Source organism: Amblyomma americanum, chromosome 2 (assembly GCF_052857255.1).
Source record: "Amblyomma americanum isolate KBUSLIRL-KWMA chromosome 2, ASM5285725v1, whole genome shotgun sequence".
Lineage (NCBI taxonomy): Eukaryota > Metazoa > Arthropoda > Arachnida > Ixodida > Ixodidae > Amblyomma > Amblyomma americanum.
The window spans coordinates 35,736,767-35,757,948 of NC_135498.1; the positions used below are offsets into that span (position 1 = coordinate 35,736,767).

The window sequence follows — 21,182 nt, forward strand, 5'->3', positions numbered from 1 at the left end:
GTGCAGCAGCAGTCGTACCCCGAGGATGAGCGCGTTCCCTTGTCAGTTACACTAACTGGCAAGAGAGGGCGCCAGCGTCGCTGCGCGGGAGACTGCTGGAGCCCGCCCGCGGGAGATGGGGTCTCTTGGGGCCGGGATAATCAGCCTGAGCAGGACGCGTCGCTCGGGGCTCCGCTCTTCGCCGACGGGGCGAAGAAGCGACGGGGAGACAGGCTCCCGTACTCGTCCCGTCCGGCCTGCGGAGTTTATATCCCTTGCCCTAGCGCGGGCGAACATTCGCTCGGAACCTTGCTGGTGAGTCGGACGTCCTTGATTCATTAGCGTACCTTGTTGCTAGCTGGCGTTATTGTTTCTGTAGCAATAAATGCCTGTTTGTGTCAGCCAATGTGTCGTTCCTTTGTTCCCCCAGAGCAAGGCCCGCCGTGGTCGGCGTGCGCTCGGTAGCGTACGCGATCACGGGGTGGGGGTCCGGGCGGCTTTGAACCGTGTCAGCCGCGATTGAGTGGGGAGAAAGTGCTTATCTCCCCATATCAACCCCACATCTGGCGCCCAACGTGGGGCCTGCTCTTGGAACATTGGACGACTGTCGGTTCGGTTCGAGGAACGCTCTTTGTCCGGACTTGACAAGTGCTAGGCCTAGAGTGAATTTTGATCGCTAGGACCTGCGGCATGCTTTCTTGAGTGCGAGGTGTATTGCGCTGCAGCATGTTTGAACTTTTCGACATGCTCAGCACATTTTTTTTCCCTGGAGTTTCTTCGTGAGAATGACTTGGTCCGCATCGAGGGAGTTCGAGGCCTAGCGCCCGCGGAGTCGCCGAGCCCGAAGCGAGTGAGTACGGAAGCCGCGTGGGTGGTCCGAGTTTCTGTATATATTTTCTCTACTATCTCTTTTTCGACTCTGGGAGTCGCGGCTCCGGGAGCCGGGTGGCCTGGGGCCACGGGTGCCGCTACGAGCTCGCTGGTATTGCAGCTCGGCACCGGGCGCTCCGACACCGTCCGATACGGTGGGCGCCGACCGCTCAGAAGCTGCTTTGTGCAGTGAGCGGGGTAGGACCACCCCACAAAGCTGATGTCTCCTCGCGGCTGCGCGCACAAAACCCGTTTCGGGTCTTTGGTGTGGTCACGGTCGTTGTAGGAGTGGTCGTTAGGCCTGAGGCTTTTCGGAGCTGCCTGCACCACATTAAAAGAGACATGACCACCGGACCGTGACGTTGAGAGGGGGCGCACTTTGCTTCCCGTCCGTTTTTTTTTTGTAACCTCGCACGAACTGAGCAGTCTCGTTCAACTCAAGAAAGGGCTTTGTTCACTCGAACTTTGCGTTTGCACAGCCGCCGACACGTTTTGCTAGCGAGTTAGGCATTGTGCCACGAGGCCCTTGCGGATGCCGTTTCCCCTCCCGTGACCTACGTTAAAGGCACGCCGAGAGCGTTTCGACAATTTTGCAGATCCGGTGGAGCCACCCAGGCTTGCTGACCGGTGCACATCGTCTCGCTGCCACCTGCTGCGACGGAGCGGCCTGTATCCTGTTCGCCGCATCCATCCGGGGCAGCTGTGGCGAGACCAGTCAGCAGTCACCTCCGGCTGCTGCTGCCCTGGCGACTACTGCAGGATCCTGACCTGCAGTTTTCCCACCGGCCTTCGATTCGCGGGCCTGCGGACACGGTAGTCCGCGGGCCATACGAGTCGTCCCAGCGGAGACCTTCACGCCGCCTTCGGAACACCGCGGAAGTCTGCGTGGACGCTGTCGGCGTGACCTCCGCTGCAAGACGTGCCTCAAAGACAAGGAGACTCCTCCATAGCATGTACTTTCAGGCGCGTGGGTCTATTTAAGGTTGGGGGGATGTGGGGACCTGCCCTGCAGCCCCCTGAGTTTGCTTTCCCGCGAGGCACCGTGCAGCAGCAGTCGTACCCCGAGGATGAGCGCGTTCCCTTGCCAGTTACATTAACTGGCAAGAGAGGGCGCCAGCGTCGCTGCGGGGGAGGCTGCTGAAGCCTGCCCGCGGGAGATGGGCTCTCTTGGGCCGGGATAATGAGCCTGGGCGGACGCTTCGCTCCGGGGCTCCGCTCTTCGCCGACGGGGCGAGGAAGCGACGGGGAGACAGGCTCCCGTACTCGTCCCGTCCGGCCTGCGGAGTTTATATCCCTTGCCCTAGCGCGGGCGAACATTCGCTCGGAACCTTGCTGGTGAGTCGGACGTCCTTGATTCATTAGCGTACCTTGTTGCTAGCTGGCGTTATTGTTTCTGTAGCAATAAATGCCTGTTTGTGTCAGCCAATGTGTCGTTCCTTTGTTCCCTCAGAGCAAGGCCCGCCGTGGTCGGCGAGCGCTCGGTAGCGTACGCGATCACGGGGTGGGGTCCGGGCGGCTTTGAACCGTGTCAGCCGCGATTGAGTGGGGAGAAAGTACCTATCTCCCCAATTCAACCCCACATCTGGACCCGGCTCCCGGGGCTGCAGGGCAGGTCCCCACAACTGGTACCCCCGCCCAGATCCAAAATTAGACAACAGGCAAGCAGTCGCATGGAGGCGACTGCAAACTTACGCGTACGCGTACCCGCACCCGTTTATGGCGAACCACATGTTCCCCGAGGCCAGGAGCGGTAAATGCAGTCTTTGTGGCGCGATACGGACCCTTGACCACATAATATGGGAATGCCCGTACTCTCCCGGGGGGACGAACAATATAGACAGTAGAGACAGCTGGGAGACCCTGCTGCGCAGCTCGGGCCCTGAGCTCCAGCTCCTGCTCGTCCAACTGGCTGAAGAGGCTGCTGGGACCCAAGACCTCCCAGCCTGCATCTGAGGCAGCGACACCCGCCCCCTGACCTGCGTGTCGGGGGTGGGTAGATCGCCTTATCCGTTTGAAAATAAATTTTAATCTATCTATCTATCTATCAATTCTAACTGAACTGTGCCTATATACTGAGCTCATCCATTGGGAACTTCTTGCTGTGCAGATGATGGCAACGAACCCACTGCTGGCGGACAACCCTCAGCTGCAGGACCAGATGCGCCGCATGATGCCCCAGTTTCTGCAGCAGCTTCAGAACCCCGAGGTACAGGGGCTCATCACCAACCCACAGGCGTTGCAGGCAAGTCCCCTGCTTTCTTTACAATTGGTGATGGTTCAGATCCGTTGGTCATACCAACTGCTGAGCTCACCAGGAGCCTCGTGTTTCGTTATAAAGCACACTGTATGGGCTGAAGCGTTCAAAGTATGCAGGCTGTTATAGCGCCTGTGAAGGTAAAATGAATGTGAACTGTTCTGATTGTTCAGAAACTCTAGGGTGGCACCAATATCTGTTAGAGTTCAAAGAAATGGCTCTAGCAGGCCATGTTTCTGAATGGGAGTTTTGCAACTGGGCTTCCGGAAAAGTCCAGGATTAATGAAGCTCAGCTCTTGGTGGAGTTCACACTTGGCACTGAGAAAATCATACATATTGACCTAAATATTATGGGGTAAGGAGTTAATTTGATAACAATTAATTCGGAAAATCTAGACAATTCGGATTACCGTCAGAATTCCATCCAGTGCCCATGTGTGTCTATGGAGTCTAAAGCTCGTTGATCCAGACACCATGGGGCCGGCATCACTTAATTCGGACGGACTCCAAAAGTGGCGCCAGGTCTAGATATGACCTGCTTGATGAGTGGTAGTCCAAATATTCGTCCTCGGGACTGAACTGCACATCACATTGTTTCCCATGTCCCTCTGTCGTGCACGAAACGGCAGGTGTGTTGATGATCGGCAGGCCTCCCGTCGCTAGCCTGAAAGTCTGGCCGTGTAGTTTGTTTCGGAGCTTTGCCGCCAGCCAGCAGAGTCTGTACCTTTGATTTTCAGGGAAAAAAAGTGCGAGGATTACATGAGTACCGTATTTACTCGCGTAATCCTCGCACTTTTTTTCCCTGAAAATCAACGCGAAGTTTGGGGGTGCGATAATTATGTGGGAAAAATTTTCAAGCAAATGTTTCGGAGTGTTAAATGCAAAGATGAATGGGTGCAAGATCAGGATTGTCAGGTCCGCAATTGTAAATATAACGAAAACATTACTTTCAAGCGTAACTTACCTTCGTTATGAAAGTACAGGGTGAACGTAAGCTCTAGCTGTTAAAGCACTTTATTTGCCGCGCGCAACCTCCCCGTCAGTACTCGCGTTGCGTACGTCCTGCAGGCAATTCTACTCTTCATCAGAGTCCGTGTCGACACTGGAATCGATGGTTTCTTCATCTTCCGATGCTTCTTCGTCGTCCCACACCAGGTGGTCCTCGGTCGCATCCAGGGCGTTCGAAATTCCTGTTTTCTTGAAGCTTCTGGCCACCATGTTTACATCAATCATCCCTCATGCCTCTGATACCCAGCTGCACAGCAGCTCCACGGACACTCTTTTGATCTTGCCACCCGGCGTCGGAGCATGTTCACCTTCGGCCAACCATTCTGCGTACAGCCTCCGGACGTTATTTTTAAATGGCTTGTTCAAAGATACGTCAAGAGGCTGTAGCATTGATGTGAGGCCGCCGGGTATAACAGCCAGATCCGTGCGCAGTTCCTTTAACTTCACCCGAACCGACTCTTGAAGATGGCCCCGAAAGCTATCAAGCACGAGGAGCGACGGAAAAAGAAGCGCTCCCGGTCGCCGCCCCCACACAGTCTTCACCCAGTCCACCATAAGGTCCGCGGTCATCCACCCCTTTTCTTGGACGCGCATGTGTATACCAGGGGGGAGCTTTCCTTTCGGGAGGGTCTTCCGCTTGAAAATGACGTACGGTGGGAGCTTCCGCCCGTCCGCCGTCACGCCTAGCATGACCGTGCACCTCTGTTTTTCGGCACCTGTAGTCCTGACGTGCACAGTCTGAGCGCCTGTCTGTTCGACTGTCCTGCTGCTGGGCATATCGAAATTCAGCGGAGTTTGGTCCGCGTTCCCTATCTGGGAGAGCAAGAAGTTTTTCTCCTGCCGGATCCTGATAACGAATCGATGGAAGTCCACTATTTTCTCTTCATAGGCTGCGGGCAGGCGCTGGCAAAGCGTCGTTCGCCACCTGAGCGAGAGTCCATTGCGCCGCATAAATTGTGTGGCCCACCCGTTACTAGCGCGGAAGTCTTGCACCGGGATGCCCTCCTTCCTTGCGATTACGAGCGCCTGGTTCCGTATCAAATCAATCGACACAGCACACCCATCCGCTCGTCGAGCCTTGATATATTCCAGTAAAGAGGATTCGACGGCAGGAAATTTCCCAGTCTTCGGTCCACGGAAGGCCCAGCGTGTCTTACCAGTCGTCTTGAGTTCGTCGTGCTGCCGTCTCCAATACCAGACGCAAAACTGGTTGGCGCCGAAGTGTCTGCTGGCGGCGTGGTTGCCGTGGTCCAACGCATACTCAATAGCTTTTAGCTTAAAAGCAGCTGTGTAGCTTGCGTAGCGTCCCATGGCGAAGCGGCACAAAGAGCACGGTGCAACACGCAAACAAGGCAAACGAGGCCTACGAGACACCGGAGAGCTGGAGACACCTTCACAAAATGGCGTAGCAGTGGTGAGCGGATGAGCGGCAGCGGCGGATCATAGCACAGTACCGCTGCCTAGTAGCACGCGCGCCCAACCATGGCAGTTAGTTGTGGCCGCAGTCAATAGATGGCGATCGCTACGACAAGTCGACGGCTCGCGGCAGTAATTTTGGGGGTGCGATGATTATGCGGGGGAAAAAAAATTTTCAAATTTTTGATAGCCAATGTGGGGGGTGCGAGCATTACACGAGTGCGAGCATTATGCGAGTAAATGCGGTACTACAATCATCTGTGAAAGGCGAAATGGGTCGGTCCGCAGTTTCACTTCACTATATCAGAGTTTACTATAGCAGTGTTCTACCTTAATATCCTTGTGTGTTTAAAAAATATTAGATCTTGAACGTGCCTATTGTGCAATTTGACGTTTGTGTGCCAGAAGTATTTGAATTATTAATGTCAAAGTTATCAGAGAAAATTACTGCTCACTTCGAATTTGCTTCACAAAAAAAATAACAGTTCGCACATGCCTAGGCAGGGGCCGTTGCTTTTTGACACCTCATGTCCTATGACGGGTGATGTGCATGCCAAACTGCTAAGCTAAGCTGGGTTAGGCAAACCAAGTAATGAGGCGGGGGGGGGGGGGGGGGGGGTCAAATCGACACACTGGGGAACCCTTACCAGCATATCTCCAAAAGTTGCCAGTGGAGAACTGCAGAGTAACCAGCCCGCCTTTGGTCTCTCTTATGTTTAGGCCATGATGCAGATCCAGCAGGGCATGGAGCAGCTGCACCGTGTGGCCCCCACCATGTTTCCCCCATCGGTGGGCACCGGCCTGGGCGCTGGTACAACCACAGGCGCAACCACGACCAGCTCCACAACCAGCAGCACGACAGCCACCACAGAGACTGCGGGAAGCACGACCACGGCCACCACTACGACTACGGGCAGCAGCGGCACCACGACCACGGCCGGCACCACGGCCCCTGCTGGCGGTAACACCACCACACCGCAGGGCCTGGACCCCCTCAGCCAGCTCATGGCCCGCATGATTACCTCTATGGCCACTGCACAGGCGGGGGGCAGCAACGTGAGTGTGCCATGCCTCTTCCAGTCTTGGGACCCAAGTGTCGTGCTGCCCCAACTGGTTCTGCCACTTGCTCGTTGCTCTGGCAGGAGTCTGGATAAAAGTGCGACCAAGAACTTACTGAGGGCTGTTTACACAATCACATTGACTGAGAGCAGACGCTGTTCTCTGGAAAAGAAGTGTTCCATATCATGCCGATATTGTGCTTTCTGCTGTGTCTGTTTACACTGTCGTTCCTCTTGCTTGCTGGTTTTACAGTGATTGCTTTTTAAGGGAGACACGGGGCTTTGGTGCCGAAAAAAAGAGACCAAAAAATGGATTCTCAAAGTTTTCTTATCCTTTTTTTTAGACATTCGGGGAACCCATACATGAAATATTAAAGTACCTGTTGAGTATTATGTATTTATTGCGTTTAAAAGTAATCCGTTTGAAAGTTTTCGTCGGGAAAAAAAATGCTTAAAATGACCAAATTCAAAAGCATTCTCAGTTAAAATTGCCCGGCTGAAGGGGCCATTTTGGTCTCGTTTGAAACATGAAACTCTCAGTTGTCTGTTTTTGGTGGGAAACTGCTTATGTGTCTGGCAACAGGAGCACTACTTGGCAGTAAAAAAAAATTAGCATATTCTGACCTCATTGGCTCTTTTGCATTTTATGTTCCGAATCCCGCTTCCCTATTGTACATTGAGTAATTGTCTGCTGAAAAGATATTTTTATAATGGCTTTGTGTCTGCCATTTTGGACAGTGCTCTTTTGACCACACTACGATGGTTGGCGGTAATCTGCCCATGCTAGGAAAAAGAAAAGACTGGGGCAGTACTCAACAGAATTCCATAAAAACCCGTGTATGATATGAACACGAATATAATACAAGCTGAAGTTTTAGAGGCGCGAAATGGAAAAAGAAATTTTTGCCCGCGTATATGTAATACGAGTGACGAAAGCTCAGAGAGGACATTTATTCAAATCGCATTCCGCACTTCAATCACTTTCATCTTCAGCAGCGCTTTCTTCGGGCATTTCTTTGCCCGACAAATCACCCCAAAAGTACTCATTTTCCGTGCCATCGAGGGCATTCGAGATGCCGCAGTTTTTAAAAGAACGGCGCACAAGATCTTTTGGGATGGCCGCCCACGCGTCCACGATTCATTTGCACAGTGTGGCTGGCGAAGCCCGCTTCAGCCGTCCAGTTGGCGTCGCTGCAGGCTCACCTGAGCGCATCCACTCTGTGTAGCACCGCTTGACAGCGTCCTTAAAGGGTTTGTCTACACAAACATGAAGGGGCTGTATTTGTGACGTCATCCCACCCGGAATCAGAACGAGTTCAGTGCTGCGTAGCAGCCTCTTCACCGAGTCAGCCAAATGGCAGCAAAACGCATCCAGCACAAGGATGGACGGCGGAGACAAAAGCTCACCAGGTCGCCTACACCACATGGACTTCACCCAGTCCAAGACCAGATCCTCATTCATCCACCCTTTCTCATGACATCTCACAATGACATTTTTCGGCAGCCCTTCACCTATCAGCATTGTTTTCCTTTTGAAGATCTCATGAGGGAGAGCTTGCGGCCATCTGTCGTGCACGATAACATGACTAACTCGCGACTTCTCGTTGCCAGTGGACCGGACGCTAACTTCTTTAGACCCCTTCTCGTGCACGGTGAGGGGTGATGGCATGTCCAGGTAAACTGGCCTCTCATCGGCATTGCCTATTTGGCCCAACAGAAAGTTCTTTGACTTGCGCAAAGAAATAAGATGGCGCTGAAAACTCACAAGCAGCTGTTCGAATGCTTCAGGCAGCTTTTGTGAAATCGAGGTCTGCCGGCATAGTGAAACGCCAGTACAGCACATGTAGCAATGGGTCCAGTGCTTGCTCGCTTTGGAGGCAGAGCACGGTATCCCTTTTTCTTTTGCAAGCTCTCTAGCTTTTGCCTGCATAAGCTCCATGCTCACAGCTAGATGCGTGGCTCGCTGTTGCCGTACGAACTCTGTCAGGCCAAGTTCAATTTCTGGGAATGCGCCATTCTTTGTGCCGCGAAAGCTTCGTTGTGGGCTTCTTTCTGTCGTTGCTATCCACGAATGCTTCCCTCGGTGACCCCAAACTGCCTTCCGGTCGCACTGTTGTCGATTTTCTCCGCAGCTAAAATCGCTTTTCGCTTGAAAGCAGCCGAGTGCTGTTCTCGAGACCATGACATCTTGTTCCCAAAAAAACGTCCACTTCATGAAGCGTGGCTCACGACCCCCTGGCACACCCAACGGATCAACAACAAAGAAACGACATCGTGACGTCATTTGTCGAGAGTGATGGAGCCAAGCCGTAGCCACGCGCCAATAGCAAAGCCAAGCTGTAGCCACATCAAAATAACGAAACCAAAACTTTGAGCAACTTCGAAAATTTTTGTCCGGATCTGCAAATATAGTACGAGGCGGAAATTTAGGATGCTAATTATGGGAAAAAAACGTCGTATTGTATGCGGGTTGTTACGGTATGCCATGCATGGTTATGCAATTGAGGACGCCCAGTTCATGCGGGTTGGGGAGCGGGCTACAGTCAACTCTCAATACAATTTGCACCAAGAATTTGCTCTAATGAGGGAGGCCTTTTTTAAGCTCTTCATGCTGAATGTGCTGAAGCTTTTAATTTCCATAAACTAGCTCTTGAAATTAAGCAACATTGAATTAAGGGGAGTCTGCTGTGCCTGGAGGTAGCGTACAGGTGGAAGAGGTTGCTTTGGAGAATGTTGTTCATCATGGCGCATGCACTGGGTGTGCTTGCGGGTGCTGGGATGAGTACGGAACCTCGTATTTAAAGCAGAATGTTTGGCTTTTTTTTTTTAGCAGCCACCCGAGGAGCGGTACCGGTCGCAGCTTGAGCAACTAGTCTCCATGGGCTTTGTCAACAGGGAGGCCAACCTCCAAGGTGGGTGTCTAAGCTGAATTTGGTCCACTCTTTGAGGGAAATGTTTGTGTTTAAATTCTCTTGTCACGTTGTGTGCTACCCTGTGGGGCTAAGTATTGGAAGATGTTATATCTCTAAACCATTCATCAGTTCCACACATTTAAAAAATTAATCTACTACTTCAGCTTGTGCTTGGTTTGTTAAATATTAAACAAAACATGCTTTGTAAACTACCCCATGTACCAAACAAAGTACATAGATGAACGAGGACGCAGATGTGCATTTTCCATGATAGAGTCGCCATTGGAAGTTTGCAAATTGGCTTTAATACATGTAGCACTTTGCAAATTGCAAAAACTCCGTCTAGCCATCATTTTAGTTCTACCATGTGGACAAGACCGTCCAGATTTTGACTGGCTGGTATTCGGAAGCTGCAGCACAGTTTATCTTGTTGAAAGCTTGTATTTCTGGCTTTTTAATTTCTGGGTTCTAGCCGACCGATTTTTGGACTCTCATAATCTGTACCTGTCCGATACTTCGTACTTTATTGAGAAACTGTGGTGGGTGCACCTCATAGGAACCACGTGAAGCCTCTGTCAAAAGTGAGGAGCCCAAGGGCTTTCCTTTGAAGCCCTGTTGTGGCGCTGTCGCAGCATCTGTGCAAGTCCTACACTTTTGAAGGTTGAGAAGGAAAGTTCCTAGCTGGAATCGAGAGGAGGAAGGGATATAACGGGGAGAATAGATAATCGGTCTGATGCAGTACCAGAACTGGGAATTGTGATCGAGCGCTGCAACGAGAAATCTGGTGATGAGATATCAATGAGAGGGAGATGGGTGGTAGACTGTGGATGTGTGTTTGCAAAAAAAAGCCCAAGATTGTGAATTTTATCCTTTCGTGTAAGTGAACAATATGCCACCTTCCACTTTCGCTTTAGCTTTGCTGCAGAATAAATAACCACTTTTTAAGAGATTCTCGTGTACAGTTGCATGGTTTGGCCTATTTTTATCTTGCAATGCTCAGGTGAATGGCTGCATCATTGGATAATTGGGTAAGAACTTGTGAATTCTTTTCTCTCTCTTCCAGCCTTGATTGCCACATTCGGAGACGTCAATGCCGCTGTGGAAAGGTTGCTGCAGTCACAGTGAGGTGACTTGAGCATGCTGCGGAAGAGGAGGACAGCTGTGCAGTGGGGCGGGCTCACCCAAGGTGGGGAGGAGTGGCCATGTCCGGATAGCAGCAGTGCACAGCAGCTGTGTGGGGATGAGGGGACGAGGTCAGATGAGGGGCAGACCCCAAGGAGTCGCTCTTTTGTTCTTTTTTTTTAAATTGTTTGACTCGTGGGGGGTCGCAATGCACCTCTCTCTCTATCTCTCTCCTCATTTTGTATACATATATAAATAACTGTTTGCACGTCCACGTCTGCCACTCAACAAAGAAGAAAAAAAAAACGAGGACCAGTGTGGTTGGCGGGTGTGCAGGTGTTGCGCTCAGCGATATCATTCGGGCGCGCCCTCCTACCACTGCTTGATTTTGTGAGCGGCAAAGTAAGGGGAAAAAAGTCGAAAAAAAAATTAAAGAAGGCGAGTAGACAACACTCACTTGCACATGCGACCTTGGCACATTCCGTGTGCTGAAGGCACGCCATGAAACTTCAGGATTGATGACAAATGTGTGTGTGTGCTTGCCTGTACAATGTTTTCTTTGCTTCTTTCTTTCTTTCCTTTTTTTTGCTTCATTCCTTTCCTTGTTTTGCTTTCTTGCTGTGGATTCTCTTCTCTGTAGCATTTGAAAAGTGTTTTTGCGGGGAGTGATGTGCAGCGAGCAGTGGATCGGAGGGGTGGAGTTCCTCTGTTAAAGCACTTTTCTGTTTTTGTTTTGTCCAGTCTCCTAGCTTGTTACAATGTGACGATGATGATGGCTGTGCAAATGGGACTGCAATGTTTTTCAGATAGAGAGAATTAAATTACTTTCCATTATGATGGCTTCCTGGCTCTTCCTTTCGTGTAGGTGGTGCACTCTACTGCTGTGGCTTGCGAAAGTGGGCTCAGCATTTACTTGCTGTGGGTAGCCTCCTGGCGGTGAAACATGGAATTTGTTCAGGAATTTGGATAAAATTGGCTTTGGTTCCGCCTCTTTTTATGATGCAGTGACGGCCGATGGTTCTTCATAGTACAAAAGAGCGTACATAGTACAGTAGTCTCTGGAGCTCGTGGTGTTGCTATCTTGTGCGTAAATTGTGTGGATCAGTGCAGAGCATATAGTGCATTCTGTATCCATTTGGTTGTACTGGTACTTTAGAATGTAGACGTTCGAGGTATTTCAATGGCAATACTTTACTGGCCGATGAGTACTTTTTTGGTGATGAAGAGAAAGCTACAGGGACGGAGCGTCCATACCTGTGGCGCTCCGCCAAATGGTTCAGCCGCAGGATAGCACGCCTGGCGTGTCGTTCACTCTGCGGCCGCTTCGCTCCGTCGTCGGTGCAGCTGGTGTTATCTATGGAAACGTCTTTTAGCACGGTGCAGCAAAAAAATATGCTTGAATTCGAGAAACTTCTTTTGGCATGACTAACGTGGAAAATTGGCAGTTATGCTAGAAATGTGGTTTAAATAAGGAGTGTGATATTTACTCGTGGAATTTGCACCCTTTTTTTTCTTTAAGGCTTCAAAAGGGGCGCTGCCACCTGTCTAATAAAGTGCGTTGGTACAGCAAAATACATATTCTACCCGCATTGTGTCTCTCACGAGACATGTTGCGTCAACATTTGTTAGCTGTGGGGTTTTTCGGCGAATGTAAAACCACAATCAACTGCGATTGCATGGATCTCTGTGCGTGTCCCTGGCGTCCGCTGATGAAAAAGGCGAGATTGAAAATTTAAAACTCATTGCAAACAAAGTTAAACCCGTCACACTTCGAGCTATTGGACACGCATATATGTCCTCTAGATGCCTAAGGTTCCTGCCCCAGTAAAGGTTGAAGAGCACTTCCACCGAAAGTCAGACTCTCTCCAAACATGCCATAGAGATTTCAGAACGACGACGCGATTCATAGGGCCAAGCAATCGACTAGAACAAGCTAGGTTAACACTATAGATTGATATGCTAGTAATTGTATATTTAGAACTGGAAGCTCATTAATTTTTCAAATAAATAGGATCAAGTACTTAAAATCAATTGGCTAGAGGTTCCATCATCAATTACCTGGGTTAGCACACCGCAATGTTTTTACATCTATTACAGCGATAGCATTAGTACCGTTGGGAAAATATGCAGCACCGGTTGCATAATTCCCAGGACTGGAAGTGACAGTTATGTTTCAATGTATCTTCATTGTGTCCATGTCGCCACCTTTAGACACCTTTGGCCAAACGTCTAGCCACCAGCTAGACGACCTGGAGGGATGTTTGGTTGTGTGCAGACAGAGTAGGGGATTGCAAACACAACCATGAAAAAAATTACAAAACTCCAATGTAAAGGTATCAACAGCATCGCATTGCCAACAGCTTATTAATAAGGGTGTGCGAATATTGAGATTTTTGGATATGAATATGAAGAAAAAATGGCTTCGAATTTCGAATCTAGTACCTATTCATCTTGTAAGAACAGTTTAAGATAAACAGGCAACCGTTGTTGCCCTTTTCTTTTTTTTTTCAAAATTGTGTATGGCCTTGGCAACTAACGTGGATAACTCAAACTAGACTCGGCCCCATATAAAAAAAAATGATAGGCTCAGAAATGTGTACTGTTTGATTAGACAGCAAAAACAGCATACAACCCTGTAATACATGCAGTCATTTAAAAGAAGTAGCAAAATTAAATCCATGGATCTACTAAAAAAACTTTTTATCCAGTTGTTGGATTATCAGAGTGTTTTGCGTATGTTTTCTTGCGCTTTGATTCGATGTGTTGTGTGTAATGGTCCTTTTATAGATTTTTTCCCCAGCCTCCTATGTAATGCCTGCAAGGGCTTTCGGTATGTGGCTTGCTTAACTGGCAACTAAAAATAACATGCTTGCTAGTAGAACCTCATTAATTTGGATATGAAGGGACTGGAAGCATTGCCTGAATCATTCGAAGGTCGATTTATAAAATGCCCCGCGGCCCCGAAAAAGAGTATCGAAAATACGCTATTGCAGGGAAGCTTTTTTTTTCACAAGCACTGAAGAGCCTGTGGCGAGAGCGCAGTTTTGGTGATCTGGAATAGCAACGCGGACGTTAGCGAGGGGAGCTCACATTGGGCACATTGGCGTCGGAACGGCGGGACTGCTTTAAAAAAGAAAAAAAAAGGCTGTCGGTTCAGCACTGAGCGCGAAACATTGTGCGAAAGCACGGTTTTTAATGTGAAAACATTTCTATTGTCTCGCTACGAGAAAAGGCAGCGGCATGTGTTTATTAGTCTGTGTACTCGTATATGGTACAGCAAATCGCAGAGATGGAAAGAAAAATAGGGTGACGTCATCAAGCGGCCATAGGACACACTCGGCAAGCCGAGCACAGCCATTTCAGGTAATCGTGTACGTGTCGTTCGTCAGTATATATCCTCACTGACTGACCTCAATGTGGCGCCAATTTTCCCAACTACATTCGTACCAAAAAATTGGCAGTGGCTTAGCTCAGCTATGCCAGGTTATACGTAGCGAGAGCGTTATTATGTAGGGATGTGCGTTATTTCCCTTCTCGATAGTTAACTGCCAGGCCACAACCTAGGGATCTGACAAGTTGTTTCTCCTGTTTTCGACGCCGCTCAGCAGCGGCCCGGCTTCCTCCATAGCAAACGGCCACGCCGCCACTGTCTCACCACGGCCGGTCTCGAGGGGAGCGCGGTCAAGACCGGCCGTGGTCTCGCTTCCCCTTTTCCTCGCGCATGCGCAACGCAACCCTTGCGCAGCCGGCTGCGTGCAATGACGTCACATGCGGCGCAACCCTGCCGCTCATCGCACGGCGCGCCCCGGCTGCGCGCTATGACGTCACACGCGGAAAACCTGTTGCTTGCCGACGGCGCGCCGGCTCAATACCACCTAGATAGGTGGTATTGGCCGGCTGCGCGTTATGACGTTGTACATGGCACACCTGTTGCTCCTCGCGCATGCGCGGAACTGATCTTCCAGAAGGACGACGAAATGCTCGTCTGTGCGAGTAGTGTATCTCTCTACAAAATGTGAGCAATTTGTGTCGTACAGCGTTCCGGATGGTGTCATATACGATTCCTCGTTGCATATAGCTTACATATGCTAGCCACGTTGTAGGCTAGCTTGCGACAGGGATTCAAACCGACGAGATGTGCAGCTTCAATTGTGTGCTTTCCCAGACTCTCTACCTCTTTCTTTAAGGAGCGATTGAGGTGTCCACCGAGATGTGAGACAGTTACTGCGGTTAGTGCGTCATTTCCTTTCCTCAAAAACCAATGTTGGTAGCAATTTGTGACCCGCCATGGTGGCTCAGTGGTTGGGGCGCTCGGCTACTGATCCCGAGTTCCAACCCGACCGTGCCGGTGATATGCTGATGATATCACTCTATGGACCACGCATGACAGTGATGGAGACAGAGAACACTCTGCAGTCGGCAGCTACCCTCACCCAAACACATGCGCAGAGTATCGGACTCTCATGTTCTCTGAAGTCGGAGCTCCTCATACTCCACCACACAAACCGAAACTGCCCCACAGCCCCCATAATCGTGAAACTGGAAAACCGGTACATCCCGGAGGTACACACTCTCCGGGTACTGGGCCTCTACATCCAGAACAACAGGAAAAACCCTCTCACCATCCAGAAACTCAAGCAGACGGCGGTGTCGATATCGCACCTAATCCGCCGAGTTTCTGGACACCACCGGGGCATGAAGGTGCATGACCTATGTCGTCTCATTCATGCCTTCGTCCTCTGCCGCTTTCTCTTCACGCTCCCCTACCTGAAACTCCAGGCCACAGAAATCTCCACCCTGGATGCCATGATCCGAACAGCATTTAAGACAGCACTACACGCACCCCTAAATACCTCAACCGAAAAACTCCTCCAGCTAGGCCTACACAATACAATAGGTGAGCTTATCGAGGCCCACCGACAGACACAATACATACGTCTTGCGAGAACCACCACCTGCAGACATATCCTATACACCCTCTGCATCAGGATACTAGCCATGGATCCCACACAGCTCCCGGTCCCCCACCACACTCACCGCAAACTACTTGTTAAACCTCTCCGTAAAAACATGCACCTACCTACCACGAACCCCGCCGCAGAGCTCGCGCACGGGCGCTCCACAAAAACTATGGCATGGAACCGGGTGCCGTTTGGGTGGATGCCGCATGCACAGGCGAGGACGCGGTTGTAGCCATCACGAACCCCTCCCTACCACCGATTGCTACCCTTCACATATCCCCCACTGCCACTTCGGAGGAGGCTAAGAGGCCGCTATTGCCCTAGCCATCACGCGCACGGAGGCCCGGTATATACTATCGGACTCTAAAACTACCATAGTAAATTTTACCCGCGGGAGTGTTCACGTCCCTGCACTTCGCATATTGAACTCCCTCGCCGCACACCCGCCCCGCCACATGGAGCTCATATATGTGCCTGCCCACTCCGGGAATCCCGGAAACGAGGCTGCCAACGCTTTAGCCCGAGGTTCTCTCAACCGGGCACCGGTGGCCTCAGATCTGGGGTTCTCACGGGAGCGCATGCATTCCTTCAGTGAACTGACGCAGGCCTGCAAAGCCGAGCGTCGGCTGCACCCCCCCCCCCCCCATCCCTCCCTCGACAATTATCAGACACTTTGGAGGCGGCTCCAAACACGCACCTTACCTTCCCCTTATATACGCTCGCGCTATCACCAAGTCCACACAAACCCCTCCTGTACCCTCTGCCACCACCCCAAAGCCACTCTCGATCATATCCTTTTCCTCTGCCCGGCGGATCCCCCCCGCGGGGCCTAGAGCACCTTGCCACTTGGGAGGCTTGGGAGACCCTACTGCGCTCCCAGTACCCGGCCAAGCAAGCCATCGCCACAGGCCGGGCTGCCAGCGTCATGAGCCTCCGGGACATGAATGTTTGAGTGCAGTGGGGCCGTGCGGGGGCCCAAGGACCTGTGCGTCCTAAACTCCCCTGTGTGTAATAAAGTTTCCGCCACCAGCACCGCGGCGGCCGTGAGTGCACGTGAAAGGTCCCCGGGTGTTCGAAATTATTCCGGAGCCCTCCACTACGGCACCTTTCCTCTCTTGGTCCCTTCTTTATCCCTTCCCTTACGGGGCGGTTCAGGTGTCGCCGATATATGAGACAGATAATGCGCCATTTCCTTTCCGTAATAAAACAATTTTCATTTTTTTAGCGAATTGTGACGCAGCCGTTTGTCGTACACAGTTGCGGGTGGTTTCAAGATTTCTCGTTGCATATATAACGTACGTCTCTTGGAGGCTATCTTGCTACATTTGCGGCAAAGCCGTCTTTATTATAATTGCAGTGATATGCTGTCATAAGGTCTCCACTTAACTCCGCCGCTGGTGAACGCATCGAAAACGTGGGTGATAAAGTACCTGCGTGCGCGCACGTTTATGTGAATCAGCGTCCGTAAACCGGTCGGATTAGCTGGACATGCGCGGGCCTTGACTGTTGGACCATGTGAGAGCCTTCGTCGCAGTCATTTAGTGTAAATTGGTTTGGATGCATAGGGTCAGAGCCAGCATGTTTTTTGGGGCACTCGTCGAACACGTGGATTAGGCGTCATGAGTTTCGAATGAGTGCGTCTATTTTCTCCCTCTCTCCGGATTTTATATCTAAGTAGGGCGTCGCGTAACTAATTCTACTAATTACGTACGCAATACAGGCGTACAGATACTGCGCCCTTTCCCCAACAACCAGTTTACTAAGGGATGAGGACAATAGGAAACAAGATACATGGGACACGTGTCTTGTTTGACGTGTCCCGGGCGACGGCACGAAAAACAAGCCAACGAAACAACTGCATAAATTTGTTTACTGTCAAGAACGCGCATGCACACAAAAAACAACGAACAAGACCACAGTGGTCCTCCATTGTCCTTGCAGTCGGTTAGTTACCCAACCACATCACTCAATTTCAGGTACTGCGCTATGGAGCGCCAGCAGTCAACATTAAGTGCATCAAACTGCGTGCTGCCATCGCCAGCCTCGCAGAGAACCCTCGCATGCACAACGCCAGCATAGATCATGTAGTTGTCGTGGAGATAGCGCCTTGCCTTGTTCACGTCCATCGACACTTGGAGCTCGGATTTTCCAGATAGTGACACCAGGTGTTCCTGTAGCGATGCGGTACCGCACAATTCGTCGAAGGCAGATGCGCAGGGATGTTTGGCAGAAGCTATTGGGCCTCCGTCAAGGCTCATCACGAATTTCGCTGCCTTGTTCAGCAGGCCCTGGTTCTGCTCTCTAGCATCTTCTATATCTGAATAAGCCCACGCCAGGTGTTGCCAGACAAAGCGCCTTACACTGATCCTGGATAAAAAGACATTCTGGGTGACCATCTCTTGAAGTACGCCAAGGACCGCGTCGGACGTCGGGTTGCCGATGATCCCGATGCGAAGCTCAACTAAGCTTCTCTTTAATTGGCCAACCAGGACCGAAAGCGACTGAGCAGTCTTCAAGGTCAGTCTAGAGGTGACCAACGCAAGTTCCCTTAGGCGTGGGCTGCATATCAGGGCATCAAAGATCGCAGTCATTAGTGGGGCGGTCTCCTCGCTCTCATTGCAAGCCCTGCGCAGGTCTAAGTGAAAGCTCTGGAGGCACCTAGATGCCTTGAGCGTCGCACAGAGCGCACGGGTGAGAGCTCGTGTTGTGTCATCATTGCCAGTGACAACGCCCCCGTAGTCAACGACTAGTGAGCGAAGTGAAGGATTCAAGGCCAGCGAGGCATACACAGAGCACAGGACGTTGCCGTCGCGCCCCCTGTGGCAGACCTTCACCTTTGTAGCGCATCTGAGGGCCTGTGCCAGGGTTTCGGACACGACCGAGTGATGGTCGACAAACAGGCAAAATTGGACGCGGTCAGGGCACTCCAGTCTGAGCTGCTCAAGAGTGGAATTTTTCTCCTGTAGGATTCGCGATGTGCTGCTGATCTGCGGCAGAACGAGGCTTCTTAATGTAGTGTTGGAAGGAAGTGCCGCGCACAACTTGCTGACAGTTGCTTCATCAAGGTAACAGTTGTGCAAACTGAGGTGCTGCAAAGTGCAGTTCGCAGATAAAGCCTCGGCAATACATGTAGCCCCTCTGCTATCAAAGCTGCAATTTAGCAGCGACAGCGTTTGAAGTGAGTGATGGCCAATCAAGAGCTTTGTCAATGCCTCTCCTACTGTATCACTAATTGATGTATTTTCCAGAGCCAGGTGCTGAAGTGATAGAATGTGCTCTAACGCGCCAAACAGACTTGCCAAACAGTCAAGACAATCTCGCCGCCCGCTTAAGTGCTCGCACCTCATATTTGTTTCGCATAGACCAACCAAGGAGAGCTTCTGCAGAAACCTGCTGCTCTTGAAGGCCTCTGCCATAGCGCTGCAGGCGGAAGACTTTAGGCTGTCCTGGAGGGTCAAGTCCTCAAGCCGTTCGCAAGCGACTAGGGCTGGAAGCAGGATTCTTGCAGATTCCCGATACAGATGGTTGCCGACCAGCTTGACGATGTGCAAAGTTTGCCTGTTTCCCCTGAGCACCTTGGCCACCTTGGTCGCCAGGGCATCGCTGATGTGAACGTTGGTAAGGTCAAGCTCACGCAGGCACTTCGGAGGGCCAAGGGCTTGGAGAAATCTCCTCTCAGGCTGAAATATATGGCTGGGATGAAGCACGACGCTCTGCAGGTTGTTCGCCGGCCCAACAATGACAGACGAGATGAAGGAGAGCCGGCCAATGTGTATTCGGTCGTGCACACGAACCTCGCGGATGCAGTGATGCTGTCTTGGAAGCCAGGCGATGAGCAAGGCGCCATCGTTTTCATTGCCGAGACCATGGTACCTCGCCCACTGGTCATCTAGGTCATCGTCACCTCGGTCATCGTAAGAGCGCAGGGAAAGCTTGCCCGGTTCACACTCTGTCAACACAAGCCTCGTCTCCCGCAACGCCATGTTCCATGAGGTTATATTTTCAATAAGCCAGCAATCTTTGAGCTCACCCGCTGAGCAAGAGCGTTCGCTGCGAAGACCACGTAGCAAGTGTTCGAGTCTCGAACGCCAAGGGTAGAGGTTACTCACACGATCCATGCTAGTACTGCCGTTTTGACGAAGCGTTGGTACTCACGGAACACTCTCGGAACACGAGTTCTCGCTTTTTGCCAGGTTCTCCGGACTTTCAGATGCGGCCGTAGCGACTCTACTGGTAGCACACTACACGATCAACACTGGGGGCGTGCTCCGAGGCCGCGTCATTTGGTAATCAGCCGAGGGAACGAGGCCTAGCACGGCTTCGAACACGAGAGCGCACGAGAGCCTCTAGCGTCGTCGTCGTTGTTGTTGTTGTAATGTGCCACTGCTTCTTCTTCTCCTTAGCAAATGGCGCCATCTATTGTCTTTCCTGATCACGGATGCCTTGTCCGGATTCCATGGGGGCTGCAGCAGCAGTAATATTGAAAAAATACTTCTGTCGAACTATATAATATGCTCTTTGGCATTGTCGCCTCTGCATGGGGGATGTCGACAAACAGTTAAAGCGTGTTAGCGCTTAAGCTGGTTTCCTGAAATGAATAGTTACCTCCTGATTATTACGGTCCTCAGTGCATTAACGCGACAGCATTAAGGAGCTCGTGCCGCAGAAAAGCCGGTGTCGTCGGCCTATCGGGCCGTGAGCGAAAAATGGCGCATCTCGCTGGACAGACACCTGAACCGCGCCGTAAGGGAAGGGATTTTAACGCGACAGCATTAAGGATTGATAGATTCATTCATTGAATGATTGATCGTCGATCTATCGATAGATTGATCGATCGATTGATTAGTTGATTGATCGATTGATTGGTTGATTGATCGATAGATTTTTCCTTCCCTTTCGACGCGATCCGGGTGTCCAGCGAGAAATGTGGGGCAGGCGTCATTTCCTTTCCTTAAAAGCAATTGAAGGTGGTCGAAATTATTCCGGAGCCCTCCACTACGGCACCTCTTTCTTCCTTTCTTCTTTCACTCCCTCCTTTATCCCTTCCCTTACGGCGTGGGTCAGGTGTCCAACGATATATGAGACAGATACTGCGCCATTTCCTTTCCCCCAAAATATAATTATATCATTTCATTTTACCCGCCGCGGTGGCTCAGTGGTTAGGTCGCTCGACTACTGATCCGGAGTTCCCGGGTTCGAACCCGACCGCGGCGGCTGCGTTTTTATGGAGGAAAAACGCTAAGGCGCCCGTGTGCTGTGCGATGTCAGTGCACGTTAAAGTACCCCAGGTGGTGGAAATTATTCCGGAGCCCTCCACTACGGCACCTCTCCTTCCTTTCTTCTTTGACTCCCTCCTTTATCCCTTCCCTTACGGCGTGGTTCAGGTGTCCAACGATATATAAGACAGATACTGCGCCATTTCCTTTCCCCAAAAAACCAATTATTATTATTATCATTTCATTTTCCTTCCCTTACGACCCGGTTCGGGTGTCCGCCGAGTTATGTGAGACAGGCGTCCTTTCCTTAAATTGTCCAACGGGCCACGCGTCGCGCCGAACGGGCGATGGCGTTCCGCGTACCCCTCGGTAACACTGCGACACGC

At 51.1% G+C, this 21,182-nt stretch overlaps 1 protein-coding gene across 1 annotated transcript in view; it reads left to right on the plus strand.

The window, feature by feature from the left end:
• The window catches only part of Ubqn (ubiquilin), a 32,560-nt gene extending 21,107 nt beyond the window's left edge, over positions 1-11,453 (plus strand). Inside the window, exons 10-13 of the mRNA XM_077653886.1 lie at positions 2,957-3,091; positions 6,248-6,583; positions 9,416-9,497; positions 10,561-11,453. Coding sequence (XP_077510012.1) covers positions 2,957-3,091; positions 6,248-6,583; positions 9,416-9,497; positions 10,561-10,622 — 615 coding nt within the window. The 3' untranslated portion in view covers positions 10,623-11,453. The remainder of the gene's footprint in view (positions 1-2,956; positions 3,092-6,247; positions 6,584-9,415; positions 9,498-10,560) is intronic.
• The last annotated feature ends 9,729 nt before the right edge of the window (positions 11,454-21,182 follow it).